We start from the raw sequence: 19,457 nt of genomic DNA, 5'->3' as shown, positions 1-19,457 counted from the left end.
TCATGCTCTTTCTGCATATCATGTATTTTATTTTTGCTGTATATATATATATATAAATGTCATGTTCTTATATGCTGTATGTGACGGGGCTACAGATGGAAATTAGCTCAAAGAAAATGAAATGAAATGAAACACCTCTTCCCAAAGCGTGACTTCCCTATTGAGAGCATGCGTCTAGGGCAGTAGGGTCTAAACCAGGGGTCGGCAACCTTTTTGATATGAAGTGCCATTTAGATGTGGTGTGGGGGCGGTTCTATCACAACGCTCAGTCTCCGACCAAAAGCTTCACCCTTGTGCTTTTTTTTCCCGACGACTGACAACCCCTGAGCGCAACTATGATGTTGGAAACAGGGAGCTGCTTGCTGTTAAGCTTGCGCTGGAAGAATGGAGGCACTGGCTGGAAGGCTCTGAACATCCATTCATTGTGTGGACAGACCACAGGAACCTGGTCTACATACAAACTGCCAAACGACTAAACTCCCGTCAGGCACGCTGGGCATTGTTTTTTGGGAGGTTCAACTTCACCCTTCCCTACCGACCTGGTTCTAGAAACCTTAAACCTGACGCATTGTCCCGGCAGTTTGCAGTGGATCAGGATCCCATAGCTCCTGACACCATAATCCCCGCTACCAGAGTGGTGGGCGCTGTAACATGGGAGATTGAGAACTCAGTGAGGAAGGCACAGAGAGACCATCCAGATCCAGGAAAGGGTCCAGCTAACCGTTTGTTTGTACCTGACTCTGTCCGCTCACAGGTTCTCCTATGGACCCATGCTTCCCGCTTTGCCTGCCACCCGGGTGTGAGTCGAACCCTATCCCTCCTGAGACGACACTTCTGGTGGCCTTCTATGGAAGCGGACTCTCGAGCCTTTGTGCTGGCCTGCACGATTTGCGCCCGTAGCAAGTCTTCACACCAGGCTCCTATCGGTCTACTCCAGCCTCTCCCAGTCCCTAGTCGTCCCTGGAGTCACATCGGCCTAGATTTTGTTACCGGCCTCCCGGTTTCACAGGGTAACTCAACCATTCTCACTATTGTTGATCGCTTTTCCAAAGCAGTTCATTTTGTGCCTCTTCCTAAACTCCCCACAGCCTCTGGAACTGCTGACCTCCTGGTCAATCATGTTGTCCGGCTCCATGGCATTCCAACAGACATTGTTTCCGACAGAGGGCCACAGTTCATATCTCAGGTATGGAAAGCATTCTGTCGAGCACTTGGAGCATCTGTCAGTCTCTCCTCAGGCTATCATCCTCAGACTAACGGGCAGGCCGAAAGAGCCAATCAGGACCTTGGAGCTGCACTTCGCTGTGTCACCTCCCGGAATCCCACCTCCTGGAGCTTACATCTGCCCTGGATTGAATACGCTCATAACTCACTGTCTAGTGCTGCTACCGGTATGTCCCCATTTGAATGTTCTCTTGGATATCAACCCCCTTTGTTCCCAGCCCAAGAGGATGAGATCGCAGTTCCCTCTGTCCAAGCCCATCTCCGTCGTTGTCGTAGGATTTGGAAGGATGCCCGCTCTGCCCTTCTCCGCTCCGATGAACGCAATCGGCATATTGCAAACCGCTACCGGACCGCAGCTCCCCAGTTCCAACCAGGTCAGAAAGTTTGGCTTTCTTCAAAGAATATTTCTTTACAAGCTGAGTCTAAGAAGTTGAAACCACGCTTCATTGGCCCCTATGTGATCGAGCGCATAATCAATCCATCTGCTGTTAGACTCAAGCTGCCTCCCTCCATGAGAATTCACCCAACCTTTCATGTGTCCCAGTTGAAACCAGTGTTGTCCAGCCCTTTGTGCCCTCCAGCCATCTCCCCTCCACCCACCCTTGTTATTGATGACCACCCGGCCTACACGGTCCGACGGCTGTTGGACATTCGCCGCCGGGGCCGTGGGTACCAGTATCTGGTTGATTGGGAGGGTTATGGTCCTGAGGAGAGGAGCTGGGTGTCCCGCAAGCTCATTCTATGTCCCTCTCTCATTCGGGACTTTCGCAGGGACCACCCAGATAAGCCTGGTGGTTCGCCTGGAGGCTCCCGTTGAGGGGGGGGGTACTGTCACAGTCCAAACTGTGTCCCTGTTTGTTCCCCTGTGTGTGTGTGTGGAGAGGGTGTGGTGTCCCTTGCAGGCAGCAGCCTGATTGCTCTCACCTGGCCGTCCGACTCAGCTGTCCCTCATCATCTAATCAGGACACAGCTTATCTACTCCACTCTCCCAGCAACTCACCGCCAGATTGTTTTCTACACCAGTTTGCAATCCCTCGGCCATCATCCACCAGAGCTTCCAGCCAACCTGCCTGCTTCTTCCTGCATCCTACCTGCCTGCCTGGTAATCAGTCCAGCCTCTCACTGCCTACCTCCACTCCGGACCTCCATAATCACCAAACCTGCCTGAGTCTCCGAAACAATAAACCATTTAAACATCTTCAGTCATTGCCTGCGCCTGGGTCCTGTTTAAAACATAATCCTAACACAGTGAAGATGTATGATACATGTGTATTGAAACGTGCCTATTATACCCCGACAGAAACACAGAAACATGGAAACACAGAAACACAGAAACACAGAAAACACTGAAACCACTGAAACACTGAAAAAACACAGAAACACTGAAACACCGACACACCGAAACACAGAGACACAGAACTACAGAAACACAGAACCACAGAGACACAGAAACACAGAAACATGGAAACACAGAAACACAGAAACACAAAAACACAAAAAGGGGGAGTTTTTTTCACCAGTATAATGTCCCTCGCTGTTTGAGTCTTTTTTTTTTAAAGTTATTTTTCAACTATCATTTTCAACCAAGCAGCAAGAGGTCAAATTTAAGAATAAGTAATAGTTTGTCACCATTTTACGGGAAATAGTCAGAGCGCAATGTCACATCTTAAAGACAGCTTTAACTGGATAAATGGTTCGTCTTCAAACATACCGTACGTTCTGCATGTTAGTTTATCTGGCCAATTGGTTTAGACCAGGGATGGGCAACTGGCGGGCCGCATGTGGCCACCGCCCTCACTTTGTGCGGCCCGCGAGTCAATTTACAAAAATATATTGGTTTCACAGTTGTAAACAAGCAAATCATTTGAACCAGACCCCACTTGTAATTAATAATATTCACTGCTAGAGGGCGCTCCCCCCAAATTCATGAGGCCTGCAGCCAAGTGTATATAGAGAGGCGAAGTCCCTCCCCTTCCGGGAGCCTCCATGGGACCCCGGAAGCGGAAAATTATACATTGGATTCAATGGAGAGAGAAAACGTATCTTTTGATCCCGTTTGAATTGTGCCACGAACTACACATATGATGTTTGTCAATTTAAAAGAACATTTTGCAAGTCAAAAAAATAAAAATGTGTCGTAAAACTGTGAAGTAACAATTTTTTTTGTGTTAAGCCGCTCAGTGAACTACATGTCTCTGGTCCCGCATAATACGCGTCACCAACACAAAGATGGCCGTCACGTTGGTACATTTCACCTCATTCTTTCAGAATGAGAATAAAAGTATAAAACGAGGTGAAAATCACTACAAGTCTGGGCACGTTGAGAGCTGTACATACACGAAAGGGGAGTTAGTCGGTTCTGTAAGAGCCAGCATGCGGGACCGGCTTTACAAGGTTTCGGTGAGTAACATGAGTGCAATGTTTAACGTTAATGTCAGTCAATAAGGAGGAGAATGAAAAAGAAGATGATGAACCACAGACCCGGCATATAATGACTGCAGTGTGCAGGGCTGTGTTAATTTATGTTACTGTTATCAATAGCATTAGTTGACTGAGAAAACCGTCAAGAAAAAAAGTTTAGCGATGTTACGAGTCGACTAGTATAATATGCCCACGGCTGTGATTGACAACCTGGACAGCCAGTCAGAAGCTAGAATGCCAACCTAGAGAGCCAATCAGAACCTAGAACGGGTGTACTGCATACGGGTGTGTATGCTGTGGATAACATTAGTGTTCACAAGAACAAGGTACACTCCCGTGTTTTGTTTTAGTTGCTCTTCAGATTGAAGCGGCCAGTTTTATATCGACTATACTGTATGTGTAATCTCCTTTTACATCTCGTTGTGTCATTTGAGTTTATTTGCTGTGTGTAGATTCAAGGATTTTGGTTATCTTGTCAATTTGTTTGGTTATCTAGGCACAGCTGTGTGTGACTCCCTCTGGTAAACTGGTATGTGTTTTCCTAATATAGAGAGCATTGATTAATTAATAAACTACACACTGAGTCTAGATCCTGACCAAATCCTTTTTTTTTGTTGATAAAATGTTTTTCAAAAATGCAATACACATTTAAAAAATACAATGTACAATCACAACCAATACAACACAAATTTAAAAAAATACAGAAAAACAAACAATAACAACAATCAGACACATGGACAAAACTATGGAAAAATAAACCCTCCCACCCCCAGATCTGGACCATCCTTGTATTGCTCATTCAATCTATTATAGCATGTTAACAAACATGGTACTTACTTTATTTGTACAGATCTACATGGGAGACGATGGCGCGATGCAGAGCGCTGTCTGTGATTGTGCACGGGGGATGTACAAATGCAGCCACGCTGCAGCATTGGCAATATTTGCCATGTGGCAGATCAGCTCCACAGAAGTTGAGTGCCAGTGGAGGAAGCCTGGCACTTCAAAAGTAGTCCAGCCGGTGTCTCAACTCTACCAACAGCAAGAGGAGACATACAACCCACTGGCCAGAGACATCGCTACTGAGGATGTAGACTGGTTCAGGTCTGCACTGAGGGGCACACAGTGTGGCATGGCATGGCTTTTGTCACCTGAGCCAGGGCTGCAGCCTCAACATCAGGCCATTTTCACCGTGCCGGAGCTGGTGAAGGAGCATGGGGGTCGGGGGCTTGAGGCAATTCTTGCCTCAATGCGACTGAGCAGAGACCAGCAAGCTGCCATCCAGACAGCCACCGTAGGACAGCGGACAAATCCTCAGTGGCAGTTACAAAGGCAGGGCAGGTTGACAGCCAGCAATTTTGGTGCTGTGCTGAGGTCGGGACTTTCATCCACTCCATGCGCGTCCCTCATGAAGAGGGTGTTTGGGGGGTACAATTTAGACGGAGTCATGGCTGTCAACTGGGGAGTTGTAAACGAGGCCGAAGGGGTGAAGGCTTTTTTGCAGGCCTATCGGGTGACAGTGATCGACTCTGGTCTATTTGTGAGTGAGTCGGGTGTTTTGGGAGCATCACCTGATGGACTTGTGCAAACATCTGCCCTGCTGGAGGTGAAGTGTCCACACAGCCAGAGGAACATGACCATCGCGGAGGCAGTCCAGTTACCATCCTTCTGTCTCCGTGAGGAGGGTGGGTCATACATTCTCAAGAAGAATCACCCATACTGGCATCAGGTCCAAGGGCAGCTGCACATCACAGACCGGAGTCTCTGCTACTTTGTTGTGTGGACCACGAAGGAGGCGATCATCATCCCCATCCCCAAAGACCCTGCATGGCATGGAAATCTCCTCCTCCTGGAGAACTTCTACACTCAGCATATGCTCCCTGTGTTGGCCAGTAGGGAGGAGGACATGTAAATAAACACACAAACAAACAAACACACACACACACACACACACACACACACACACACACACACACACACACACACACACACACACACACGATATTTAACTAATAAACAATAAATCCCATGTTGTTGGAAAAGTAATAATGCTGCATGTATACGTTTTTGTTCAAATATCGCAAGTGTTATCGTGTTATGTGTTCCTGATATCGTGCAGCCCTAATATTAAGGCCTTATTGTCACATGCACAATAACTACAGTGCAGTTTTGGGCAATGAACATGTTAAGTCTCAGGCCCCTCTAAAATAAATGATATTTAAGACATATAAATAAAGAATTACTTTTACTGACCTACTACATAACTGTATTACATGGTTATATAAATAGTTTGAATGATTCATGACTGACAGAAGCTTGTTTTTACACTGACCTGTTATACTCATATCTATTAATGTCTTTGTAACTTCAGTAAACCTCAACAATTCCCCTTCTGGTTTCATGCATCACAGTTCAGTAAACTGAGTAAAATATGAACTAGTGTAATCATTATAATAACTTAGGATTGTAACTCTTTAAAAAAGGTGTAGGTGGCTCTTAAAAGAGCCGTTGTGTGACTTTGGGCTGGTCTCAGCAGTTTAAGCCCTCTCCGCGGATGCAGCGGGCCAGCTGGATGCTCCCCCCGGGGATCGCAGGCTGAAAGGTTTGGGAACCCCTGGCTTAGTCAACGGTGAGGGTGCTGGCTACTTCCTTTATCAGGGGATTTTGCAGGTTCACCAAGGCACAGCAAAGCTGTACCAGCACATTTGCAGTGTTCCTGAGGTGGCAAGGGATCAGGTCCAGAATCCTGAACTCCTTTATTCTGGCATTTGCCCTCTCCACATGGATCCTGTTCTTGGCTATTTCCCTGGTAGCTCTCACTTCACTCTCTGTGAACTTACCCTTGTTCAGGAAAGGGGGAATGTTCACAATCACACCCGCAGGCACAATATCTGAAATTAAAAAGCCCTTGTCTGCCAGGATAAGGTCGCCAGCCACTAAATGTTCCAGAATGCCTGAATGCTGCATAATGGCCTTATCAGACACAGAGCCCGGGAAGAGTTGGCTGCAGAAGTTGATGACTCCATTTGGGGCCACAGAGATGAGCACTCTGAAGGAGTGCATCCCTCTGTAGGAGGAGTACGTCAGTTTGGCTTGGTCCATCTGACTTGGGGCGGCCACGTGGATGTCGGTGCAATCTACAATCATTCTGCAGTTGAATGCAGAGGACTGGAAAGCAGCAGGCATGCTGTTTTGGTTTTTTTGCCTACTGGGCACAGTGGACATCATTTTTTCGAACAGCAACCTGTGGAGCAGATGGACCATGGTGTTCACCACATTACCCACTGTTGCGGTACTGCAGTGGAACAGCTGTGCAAGGTGCAGGTGAGGATAATTCTGCCGGATCTTCATCATGGCCATGAAAACCTGGTCTGCCAGCAGGATGCCCTCCACTTTCCATCCAGCGTAATACACAATGGAGCCCTCAAAGCGCTCCACCAACCCCGCCACCCTTTTAAACATGGCCTGGTCAGGAAGCCCTGTTTCCATACGGATGACATCATCAGGTAAGCCTGCTGCTGAATATTTGGCCATTCGCATCCAAGTATCCCCTGCCAGGTCTGCGGAACAACTGGACTGCACACTGGAGGGTCCAGGTTCGGTGTCTGCGGACTGCACGCTGGAGAATTCGGGGTCAGTTTCTGCAGACTCAGGCCCTTTGCTGTAGCTGTGGTCGCTGGACTGATTAACCGCTAAGCTCCCTTTCTCTTTGGTCCACTCAAATACAGTTGGCCCTTTCTCTTTTCCATGAGGAAAATGGCAGCTGCATATTCTGCTTTTCTCATCTGGCTCCCTGTCTGCTCGTCTACAATGAGAAAATTATATAATTCATTACTAACAATCATTTAAACCTGCCAAATAGCCCCCCTGCCCATAGTTTAAACAGTCTGCACTCTTTTATTTATCTTGTGAAGCACTTGTAACATTCAGCTTTTGTGTGTTTTAGTTGTCTTTATTTCCAGGTAGAAGAGGACCAAGAGTGAGGAAGTGAGACAGAGCTCTTAAAAGGCCAAACAGTGTGTTTGGCCTTTTAAGTGTGACACATATGTAGTGATAAATGCTTCACCTGACCACTGTTCCTAAATAAAAAAAGTTTTCTGCATCGTCAGTCATTTTTTCCAAATAATTACCAATATTTCACAAATTCTTAATGTTAACTTAAGAGCACAGCTGTATGTTGACTGTCAACTTTGCTTGGTTCATCTTACTGGGGGGGCAGCTACATGGATGTCGGTGTAGTCCACAATCATTTTGCAGTTGAAGGCAGAATGAATGTATTATTGACTCAGAATGAAGCACAACTTCATGTCATACAATACATTGACTTTATTTGTAATTGTGTAAAAAAATAAAGCATTGATTAGCAAGCAGGACCTGCAGGAACAGAGAACGGTGATGGATGGAGCTGGGAAGAGAGAAGAATAAAGAAAACCGATCAACTTTATTATCGGATATTAAAAATTCAATTTTCAAATCAAGTTGCCGCTCCTACAGTTTTCTAGTGTGTAAAGATGATTTCACATGACCTAAGCAAAATATCACACTCAATACATGTGTGTCTCTGGGGGGTGCATTGTGCCTTTGATGTATATAAATAATATACCATAACCAAATACTATTACGTACAGTGGAAATCAGGTTGCCAGAGCAGGTCAGTGTGCATGTTCCTCAGGGTCTCAGCAGTTACAGGTGAGGTAAAGACAATAAAAGAGAAACAGGTCAGTAACAACACTTTAAAGTAACAACACTGAATAATTATCTATTTTAATAATTTTCTCTCAGTAATCACTCAACTACTGTCTTTCCAACAAACAGATTGACTCACCCTCACTGTTATCACAATGACACATGTCCAGAAGAATGTCATGCAAAGCTCCCTGCCTGCCTGCCTTCGACTCTCCCTGAACTGCTTTCTTAGCACCCGGTGGAGGGCGCAGTAGGCTACTCTTCAAATGTTTCACAAAATACTTACCATGATGACTACTCTTACTGTTTAACATTTTGGTGTACTTCATGTAATAAAATAATAACTTCATGGTAAGGCTACTAAAAATGACAAGGCTAAGTAATGTAATGCTAACTAACGTGCTCGCTACTCGTCGCTACTAGCTAGGTAGCTAACTTGACTATGTTCCATGCACAACATGTATATTACCTATGATATTACCTGATATGTCTGATCCAGCGAGTCCTGGTCCTTTCATCAGACGGGAAGCGATAGAACGAGCAAGTGGTATGATCACTTTTGTGATTACAACATGGTACAAAGCACACGGGCATCTTGTAAAAGTGAATTTATTGGAGCAATCTCTTATATTTATTGGAGGGAATAAATCAGTTATGAAATCTTCTTCTTCGCTTTAATTACGAGTCGCAACCACTTGGAGCATTATCGCCTGTGACATCACATACGTGACCCAGAATGGGATTTGGGATTTGTAGTCTTTGTAGTCGCGTATTTTTCATAGTCTTATATTTCAACAGTTTTACGACAAAATGTGACTTTTTTGACATGGAAATGATTGTTTAAGATTGACAAACATCATATGTGTAGTTCGTGGCACAATTCAAACGGGATCAAAAGATACGTTTTCTCTCTCCATTGAATTCAATGTATAATTTTTCGCTTCCGGGGTCCCATGGACCGGAAGTAGATGGGCGTGACTTCGCCTCTCTATTGTCTTCTGTTTACCTCGCGGCTTTCCTCCGTTAGCGGGAAAAGAAACATGAGCGCCCAAAAAAGAAAACTGAACCTAGAAAACCGTCTCTTTCAGCCAAAATGGGAAATAGATTATCTGTTTACAGAATTCAAAGGCAAACCTATGTGTTTGGTGTGTCTTGAAACTAAATCGGCAATGAAGGACTTGTTAAATATGTTCTTTATTCTCGCGTCCAGGAGAGAAGCTTTAAAATGAGACTAAATGGAGTCTCTGAAAAGATTCAAATGGGATACTTTAATTAAAAAAGGCGCGGTAGTGTTAGACAGAATATTGTTCCGGCAGAAAACAGCTGTGATCTGGTTCTCCTGAGCAAGAAGACAGCGGATCTCTCCTCCGGCGCTGCTATATATATCCTCTGCTGGCTCCTCCCCGCCAGCCGGCTCACCTCGTCTCCAATGTCCGTTATTGCATTTCAACAGAGGATAGGTTCTTTTCACATTCAATATATGCTTAACACGCCGTTTCCCCTCATATTCTCTTTCATCACTTTTCATTTAACACATTCTAAACGCTGTAATCAATACTCTAAACAATACTTCTCGGCTCGTTTGGTTTCCGGTCATTCCGGATGTTGTCACATGCTACTCTCGTCTGTAAACAATAATGTATTCAAATAAACTGTACTTTCATTTAATATTCAGCATGGTAGTATCTCGACATCTATCGTTGTAGTGTTAAATCAGTAGGTTTCGGTTTTCACCACACCAAGTCATTTCGCTTCTCAATTCACCTCTTTAGGAAATCGTATATTAGCCACATGCTAAATGCTAACCGTAGATGAAGGACTTTCAGAATAAAAGCTTAACTGCTTGTGCACAAGAATTTCTGTTTTTTCAGTATAAAAGAGCGTTTAAACTGACGGTATGTTTAAGCTACATTATAGCATCAAAACATTGATTTTAATTTCTAACAGTCCCTCCTTACACACCTAAAAGGTGTGTATAATACTGAAATCAATGAGTTCTTCATCTGAACTTCGCATAGTACATATCTCATATTACAAACATACAATCTAAATGGAATGGTTCAATAGGCTTGACTTTACAAAAATACAAAATAAATTATTTGCCTGGTTCAAACCTAAAAGTTGTCCCTTGTGTATAACTTCTAGTGTTTGCATTCAATATCATTCTTCAAAATAGCAGCAATGGCTTGGTATCAGAACATTTCTTCCTCCCTCCTTTCTCAGAAACCGTTCTCATACCACGCTCAGTGTTAAGGCACTTGTTTTTACAAAGTGAAAAGAAACAAACCATTTTAGAATAGCAATGATTTATACAACATGAAATCTACCATATTAGAATAGTATAAAATAATAAAGTCAAATAAAATGGACTATCTTAGAATAGTGTAAAATTAATTGGAATAATAAAAATATTAAAAATATACTATCTTGGAATAGTATGAAGTAAATTGAAATGGATTCACTCCATTTTAATTTTGCTCACTTCTTCACATGATGTCATCATTTAAAGAATCACATCGGCTGGACATTCATTGATCAATCTCATCTCCGAACATCCATATCATTTAAACTAACTCATCATTGTCATCCACATCTGTATACGGGGTGGGTCGTCTTGTTCTGCTAGCATTTGTAACCGTCTCCACCTGAGAAATTTACCCTCCCTCCTTTCACAAGGATTTTAAAAACAGAAGTCATTTCATTAATGGTTTGTAGTTTAATTCAGGAATTTACATTAATGGCAGATATGTTTCTCCTTTAAATAACATCTCTAAATGTCAGGTCATCTGGTGAATGGATGACCTTTAGGAGCTGGTGGCGCTTGTCTTTTAAAACTCATACTCTGGTGCCGTGCGCTCCCTCTGAAGCTGCAAGTAAGATTTAAAACATCTGCAGGGTGGGTTGAGCGACCCCTTCTCCCTAAACGATGTTTGTTGTAACAAATATGCACCATCACAATGAGTGCTCCAAGGCCCTGCATGTATTGCTCCCAACTACATGAGTTTTTAAAAAAAATTAAACTTTGCTTTCGCTCTTTGCCCAGTGTCATTTTAAAACTCTACATCTTGGACGAAAAACAACTGTTATTTCCACCCTAATCTTCCCTCCTGAGGTAATAACCATGCTACAATGGAGATATCAATACTCTAGATTGGAATACTATCTTTGGCTTGGTACTAGCTCTACCTTTAACATTTTCCATACAAATAAAGATTTGTCTGCTTTTATAGAGTGGTTACTAAAACCATCCCTTTAAACTGTAGGTCTATACTGTAACAAATTAAATCTTACCCAAATTCACACATGAATAAAAACTCTTAAAGAATAATTTGTTCATATGATGAAAAGATTGAATAATATGTTCTACCCTCAGTGTGTTTTTAGGGTTATTTAATAGTTTCCTCTTTCTTTCTTTCTTTATAAATTCACCAATTGATTAATTCATGGCTAATAAATCTTTTTCTTTACGTATGTATTTCTCGTTGGTGAATAAGTGTGTTTATGTGTAAACTCACAAACTCCCGTTTTCCTTCTCTCCCCCTCTGGTTGTCAAGCCACGACCCCCTCACGTTCTGCCGGACCATGCCAACTCCTCCGTTCTTTCCTCTCCTCCGTCCACCTTCTCCTCAGTCCATCTGCTCTTGGATCCTTCCGCTGTAACTCTTTTCAGTGTCCCATCTGCTTTGCATTTCATCTCCTCCTTTACAGTCTCTACTGGTTGCTTGGAGGGCGTATTCCGCTCTCATGTCCCACTCTGCTCTTGTGCCCAAATCTTGTGGCTCAGCTTGGAACTTCATGTCCTGTGGGGGACCGATGAGAGTGTGCCTTTTTATGTCACCTGGTTTTGGTTCTTGGTGCCTCAGGTGGAGATAGTTCTGGATGCAGCGTTGGAGTTGTTGGTTCAGCTCTGGTTCTCTGTCTGTTCTATGGAGGAGGAGGAGTCTTCCGTGGTGAGGTCTTTTGTCTGCTTGGACGATGGGGTCGTAGCGTTCTGACAGGTGGAGAGAGAGAGAGAGAGAGAGAGATCTCGGGACGCATTATCTATAGTTAATTCTAGCACACTGAGGTAAAATAAATCCAACCTTTTCCACTCTATTTTCCTAATCTTACTATCCATCTTAGTTGTTAAATGTCATCTAAACACAATTCATGTCTACTAATAATTTTACCATATCCCTAAACATTGCCTTCACCCACTGTAACATGTTTATTCCAATTAACTCTTTCAGGAAACCATTTTCTTCTATACATTTAAATACATAGATGTTTCAAGCACCACATATTTCACACACTATAAAGGAACGTCTCCATATTTTCTCCATCACTTTAAATCTCACTGTTATTTAGAACCTTAGTAACTTTTGTGACTGGACATATCTGCAATGTCGCCACTATCTGCTGGGGAATCTTGTTCATAGAGTTTGTACGTACAAAGCTGTACTTGTGGGTTAGTAGCCTGTGTCTAACAATCATTTTCAATAATTGTGCTCAGGTCACCGATCGGTTGTTCATAGCTTAACAGGGGGTGTTTCTGGTACAGACTAAAACATGGATCCAGTGTATTTAGAGATTCCCCTAATCTGTAAATCCCCATCACTTACATATCCCGATCACTTAAACCCGTCTCATCATTTGATACAAGAACTGCATATAAGGGGGTGAATCATCTTGATTATAACCGCCTCTTGTTTGGGACCGAGTATTTCTAACTCCTCCTCTTGTTGCTCAGCTGATCTTTTGGCTCTGGGGATAAGTGAAAGTCTCTGAAACACAGCTGGAGTCTTGTTAGTGATGTGGGCATTCTATGAGTGAACTAATGGATCCATGTCTTACATAATATTGTACTCCCCTTCCAACCAGAAAGGTGCCAAGTGTAATGAGCACAATCAACAATGCTATTCTGACTCTTATCCCTAGGGGACCCCACAATTGGTTTGGCTTTGTTCTCGTCATCATCTCTATTTTATCCCTGGTTGTGTCCGTTACAGAATTTAAATAATGAGTACAAAAATAACATAACAAATTGGACTCTTTTTACAGATGTAAAACAAAAAATAGGTTTTCACATTAATGTACAATCTATAAACAATTTGTCTTTTGAGCTGTTTCTATCTTTATCTTATTTCTATTTATTGTTTTGTTCCAGCTCTGCCAAATCAGTCCTAACTCCTAATAATGTTCTGGAAGTTGCCAGTGAAGGGTGACAATGTGTGATGTGGTGTCAATTTGCTCCTTTTTCTTTACCTTTAAACCGGAGCGCGTTTGAAGTTCGTTACAACTTTTCACGCTTCCGTCCACCGGGGATCAGCCCACTGTCTTTTGTGAACTTTCACCCTCACCCAATCACCTGGCCGAACAGGAGTCTCTTCTGGTGTCTCGTCTGGTATCTCTGTAGTTTTCCTAGCTTGCTGTGTAGACAAAACTTGCATAATATTACTCAGAGTTCTGACATATTCATCCACTTCTATTTGTCTAATATCTAAAACTGGACCACTCCCTCCTTGGAGAAGGCCCGAGCTTCGGCATACCTCTTGTTGACTACATGTTATTATTTATTAACTACAACGTCACTGAAATCAACATATCTGTATAATCATGACACTCCCTCCTTTGAGCATAAAATGCTCAATTAATATTGCAATGATTACCCTATTCTGAACAGGACATGTAAAACCCATAACGTTGCATTAAAGAAATATAACTTCTCCGTGTACCCACAAGGGGTACAAAAATATCGTATGATTTATGGTTTTCTGATGGTATAAATGCATATTCACTATAAAAAAATCAGCAATTAGCACTTCTAATAGTTTACTTGTTTCAATAATGGCTTTTGTCATGGTATTATGCATCATCGTTGCTGCGAAAAACAATACCCCTGGTGTCGCTAATGCGTCTCAATAATTCTAGGATTAGAGGATTGGTTGACACTGCTGAACTAACATATGATAAAATAATATTTCTCCAAACTGGAGGGAAAATATGAACTATTCTCTCAGAGAGTGACCTGCATGAAGGGCTGGTGCCCCTCACTCAAATGAGATATTGCCTTACGCACAACACCACAAATCAGTAAAGTTACTCAAGAATAAATAAATAAAGACTGATTCTTGAAACTGTTGTAAAAACCCTACAACTTCTTCATCCAAGCTCTCAATCAGTGTTATGTTATTTAATCTGCAGCTCACGCCTTAAAACAGATACTTCAGACCGATTATAAAATTGTGTTTATGAGAAAAATGTAATCTGACTCCATAAATCAAATAATTGTTTGATTAAAAACTGCACTTCTGGCTAACAATAAATGAAGTTCCCCTTTAAACACAGCCCCGGTCTTCTGACGGGGTCCATCTATGTACTGGCTGGAAAATGTTGGGCCAGTCTCCGTCGCTCCGTCACTGTTCTCCCGTTAACAGTCACTCTCTAGTTCAGCTGGGTTCTTGTTGACTTCTTCACTGGTTTGAGACAAGCGACCCTATCGGACACCTCCCTTTGTAGCCAGACTTCACCACAGCAGAATCGAGTTTCTGTTTTCAGGTCTGGACAGCTTCACGTCAGGTGTATCGCCGCCCCTTGCATATTTTGGGTGGAAGCCCGTCTTCTTGACCTCACTAGTTGTGTGGACACAATAGTTTTCTGTGTGGAGGAACAACATCACTCGTAATGTATTTTCCTTCTCATAATTACAAAAATAGTCTGCTAAATGTTCTACTCTGCTACTTCTAATCTGTGGATGCTCTGTGTAAATGCAATATTCTACTCACTATCTTTTAAATAACATTCAACCTCTCCCTCCTGTGGTGACATATGTGGCTCTATGTAGCTGGATTTCCAAATACTCTAGTGCTGAAGATGCATCACCTGATGGTATGGTCCTCTAAGCTTCCTCATTGTTGTTGTTGATACCAGGCTGTCTGTGGGATTTGGTTCATGTTTGGAAATCCTGTACGTCTTTGACATCTCTGGGTTGCTTGGTATTTCATATCATTGTAAATGAGATGTTGTCTCCATTCTTCAATGGGTATAGCGTCTAATGCCACCACATCTCCCAGGCTTGCCTGCACTGATTGGGGAAGGGCGTTAATGACCGCGTTCTTCCACAGCATTACGACAGACGTTGAAACGTCATGTCGTTCTGCAGTGGAGTCCTCCCACACTCCTTCACATCTCTTCAGGAAGGCATACATGTCTTCCCCCGGTTCTTTTCTCAGGCTGTTGAGGGCATGTAAACTCCGTGTTGTTGGGTAGATGTGACAAATAGCAGCCCAATAATTCGACCTGATGTAGTTGAATGGAGTGTCATCTGGGTCATTTGTGCAATTGGCCTCGGAATCTATTGCTCTCACTTCAAGTCGTCTTTCAATCCGTCCGAGCAGGGCCCTCATGTCTCCCAAGCAGAGGTGGTCCTGGGCTGTGTATCTCTTCAGATCATTCACCCACTTCTGACCTCCTTTCGTGAGTGGAGGTAGCTTTGACACTAATGCTTCCATGTCCCTGTGAGTCCATGATTTGTATCGAATCCTCCTCTTCCAGCCGCTATCAATGGCATGGAGGTATATGCACCGGTTCTTCGTTCTTCTTGTTCTCTCTGTTGTCTATCTGCAACAATGTCATTATGGGCTTCAACTGCCTTTCGTCTCTCTTCCATTCCTCTGTTGAGTTCCTTTTTCATTATTCTGCCGAGTTCTTCCACATGTAAGCTGTTTGTCAATCCTTGGCTGGCATCTTCCAGATGGAATACCAGACTTGCAACCATAGCTTTTCTTTTTTCAGCTCTGTTCATAGCAATGTTTACAGGTCCATACCAAGAGGGTTGTCCGGCTTTGATCCATGTCCTCTGTCTTTTACTTGAAACTGTTAAAGCATCGGATCTGATTTTTACCCTTTCCTTGATATCTGCAGTTGAGCCTGGCCCTGCGTCTAGTCTCAACTTAGTTTGTTTTGGTGACATGTTCTCTAATTATTTATGAACTTATCAAAGATGAAGCACTAATCTTCTGACTAGCACCTTCGTTGCTGTTCGTCCGAACTTTAACTTTTTTTTTTTTTTTTTTTTTGCTCAAGGTTTTATTAATTTTTTTTAAATTATAGATTTTTTTTTTTAAGTTTAAGGTAAAATATTAATAAAGTTAATTAATATATAAAAAATATGCAAAATTAAAATATGAAATGTTAAAATAAAGTTGTACCGTGTATGGTTTTGACTTTTGAAATATGAATTTGGTTCAAATTCACAATGTTATAGTGTTTCCGCTATTTGGGTAATAATTCTGTACTACCACCAGAGTGCGCTATTTTAAATTCCAGGAATAGCTGTTTCAAAACTGACTCGTTTTTAACGAGAAACTTAGTTTCCTCAAAAATATCTTTAAAATAGGAATGTACACTATGGTTAAACAACAGAGCACATAACCGCCAAAACACATTTGCAAAGAAGAATATTCACAAAACCGCCAATACACATTTACCAGCAGAAGTACTTCCAATAGTTCTAACTCTAACAAGAAGTATGATGTTCTTTAGAAGATGGAATGCCTAGCCTCAGTGTGTTAAAGCAAACAGAGTACTTCAATTAGCATTTCATGAAATGGTGACTGCCGTGTGGCTCACCGTGAACATGAGGTCAAGACAAGATGGCAACTGGTTTTCCAACCTTTGACCTGAAGAACAAAGGGATTTGAGAAAACACCTGGAGTTGAAATTGGTGAGGTGATATTTTGTCTAGTAAATTCAACACACAACACTGTAGTTTAAAATAACATTTCTATTTAGTTTACAATGATAAATGGGCCTCATACCCTTACGTCATAGCCCTCTACCCATGTACGTACATGTTTTGACTTTAAGAGTCTGTTTAAATGGGCCTCATACCCTTACGTCATAGCCCTCTACCCATGTACGTAAATGTTTTGACTTTAAGAGCCAGTATGGTCATCTCTTCTGTTTAAACACGCTATTTATGGGACAAATAGGACGCTAATCAAACACAATCAGAAGAATATCGTCTATCTAACGCACGAATGTCGCACTTCCTGCCGTAATCCACAACGCAATGTCTTGAAAAACAGAAATAGAGTAACCAATGAATGACTTTTTTAAAACAGCCTCACGCTGTTGTTACACAAAACACTCACTCCAATAACCTTAGCTTCAAACTTTGGCTGTGTCTTTGCCTCAAGCAGTCCCGACTGCTTAATGGCCTAAAACCATTCACGTAAAACGTAAAACGCAACAAAAGACACATAGTGATTGGCCTCTAGCCGACATGTACTAACAGACAAACGAATAGCATGCAGGGTTAAATAGAAAAAAATAAATTGAATTCACCCTGCCTGTAACAAAGCAACGCCACGTGGTATGATACTAATATTTATCAATTTAGGCTTGTTTTAACTTAAATTGCACAGCTATTTTCAGGATCCGCTGGCCGCCGTCAAACACACAGAACTAACATTGTCCTACATTAACTATTGAAGAATTCGATATAACAGGTTTCTCCTTACCTAGTTGATTTGAGCTCTCTGTGTGTTGAACGGATGCCAGCGGGTCCAGCAAGCAGCCTGCTGTAGTCTCTCCCGGTTTTGCGAGATCCTGGCTAGCTCGCCAATTGTTAAATATGTTCTTTATTCTCGCGTCCAGGAGAGAAGCTTTAAAATGAGACTAAATGGAGTCTCTGAAAAGATTCAAATGGGATACTTTAATTAAAAAAGGCGCGGTAGTGTTACAGACAGAATATTGTTCCGGCAGAAAACAGCTGTGATCTGGTTCTCCTGAGCAAGAAGAAGACAGCGGATCTCTCCTCCGGCGCTGCTATATATATCCTCTGCTGGCTCCTCCCCGCCAGCCGGCTCACCTCGTCTCCAATGTCCGTTATTGCATTTCAACAGAGGATAGGTTCTTTTCACATTCAATATATGCTTAACACGCCGTTTCTCCTCATATTCTCTTTCATCACTTTTCATTTAACACATTCTAAACGCTGTAATCAATACTCTAAACAATACTTCTCGGCTCGTTTGGTTTCCGGTCATTCCGGATGTTGTCACATGCTACTCTCGTCTGTAAACAATAATGTATTCAAATAAACTGTACTTTCATTTAATTTTCAACATGGTAGTATCTCGACATCTATCGTTGTAGTGTTAAATCAGTAGGTTTCGGTTTTCACCACACCAAGTCATTTCGCTTCTCAATTCACCTCTTTAGGAAATCGTATATTAGCCACATGCTAAATGCTAACCGTAGATGAAGGACTTTCAGAATAAAAGCTTAACTGCTTGTGCACAAGAATTTCTGGTTTTTCAGTATAAAAGAGCGTTTAAACTGACGGTATGTTTAAGCTACATTATAGCATCAAAACATTGATTTTAATTTCTAACAGACTACAATTTAAGTCGCCACTACAACAGCACCCATAAAGACAAATATGAAAAGCACACAGGAGCTGCCAGAGTCGCCATCGTTGCTGACCTAAAAGGGAAAATATTGTAGCGATCTGCATTTATTGTTCAAGTGTTCTGTTAACTGTTTGTGTCAGGCTTCTGTGAGGAGAGCAGGTAGGGGCGGGGTTGGGGAGCAGAGGGTTTGGTGTGTGTGTGTCTGTGTGGGCGCGTGCAGGGGAGTGAGAGGTTGGCGCGAGAGGAGAGAGAGTGAGAAAGGACGGATGAGAGCCGTTGGTTGTTAATAAACCTGTTTAACTTGAGAACGCTTCACTCGTCATTCCGACACGTCCGGGTGGACGTTACATTGGTGTCAGAAGTAAAAAAAAACAACAAAAAAAACAGAGTTTTATCCGCTAATCGCCGGTAGCCGCAGCTAGCACTGACTCGGCTAACGTTAGCTCTGCTTCATCGGCCGGTAAATAATGGAAGCACAGATGAACCGGACCGGAGCTCGTCCGAAAGTCAAGGAGGAGATGGATGGCTTATGGCGTGACTCAGAAGACAATTTATGGCGTGAATTAAATGCTGCTGCCGGTTTCGACTCGGCCGGCGGGAAGCGGCACGTCGGCGCAGGGACCTCCCCCGGGAGTGGCGCGGCGCCGGTTGTAAACAATGATGGCGGCGCCCGGCTCCAAGTTAAAACACCGAAATACAACGGTAAAGCCGACTGGGAAGCCTTCCATG

The 19,457-nt window shown here is 42.8% G+C and overlaps 2 protein-coding genes across 3 annotated transcripts; one reads left to right on the top strand and one right to left on the bottom strand.

The window, feature by feature from the left end:
- Nucleotides 1-243: 243 nt before the first annotated feature.
- On the top strand, nt 244-3,370 carry LOC307028002 (uncharacterized protein). The gene is made up of 3 exons (XM_079662700.1): nt 244-1,186; nt 1,443-1,598; nt 1,769-3,370. Exons 1-3 carry the CDS (start codon nt 848-850, stop codon nt 2,039-2,041), a joined length of 768 nt encoding a protein of 255 aa, XP_079518826.1. The 5' UTR covers nt 244-847; the 3' UTR covers nt 2,042-3,370.
- Nucleotides 3,371-6,264: 2,894 nt separating this feature from the next.
- On the bottom strand, nt 6,265-15,208 carry LOC307028000 (uncharacterized protein; the record flags this gene model as incomplete). Of its 2 annotated transcripts, none has more annotated exons than XM_079662698.1 (2): nt 11,847-15,208; nt 6,265-7,450 (listed from the first exon to the last, which is right to left on the bottom strand). In XM_079662698.1, exon 2 carries the CDS (start codon nt 7,183-7,185, stop codon nt 6,265-6,267), a length of 921 nt encoding a protein of 306 aa, XP_079518824.1. In that variant the 5' UTR covers nt 7,186-7,450; nt 11,847-15,208. The 2 variants fall into 2 exon arrangements, with proteins under 2 accessions (XP_079518824.1, XP_079518823.1); XM_079662697.1 differs by lacking the exon at nt 11,847-15,208 and adding an exon at nt 8,272-8,531 and having other exon boundaries at nt 6,265-8,050.
- Between the last annotated feature and the right edge of the window lie 4,249 nt (nt 15,209-19,457).

This window comes from Notothenia rossii (genome assembly GCF_949606895.1).
Source record: "Notothenia rossii genome assembly, chromosome: 2".
Lineage (NCBI taxonomy): Eukaryota > Metazoa > Chordata > Actinopteri > Perciformes > Nototheniidae > Notothenia > Notothenia rossii.
The sequence above is the reverse complement of the archived record's forward strand: the minus strand, read 5'-3'. Positions and strand labels throughout refer to the sequence as shown.

Bases quoted from the DNA above. Each gene is read 5' to 3' on its own strand.
- LOC307028002 (XM_079662700.1), top strand. From the start codon at position 848: ATGGAAGCGGACTCTCGAGCCTTTGTGCTGGCCTGCACGATTTGCGCC. The intron at 1,187-1,442 runs GTATGGAAAGCA...CTTTGTTCCCAG, and splicing joins GGCCACAGTTCATATCTCAG to CCCAAGAGGATGAGATCGCA. The intron at 1,599-1,768 runs GTCAGAAAGTTT...CATGTGTCCCAG, and splicing joins AGCTCCCCAGTTCCAACCAG to TTGAAACCAGTGTTGTCCAG.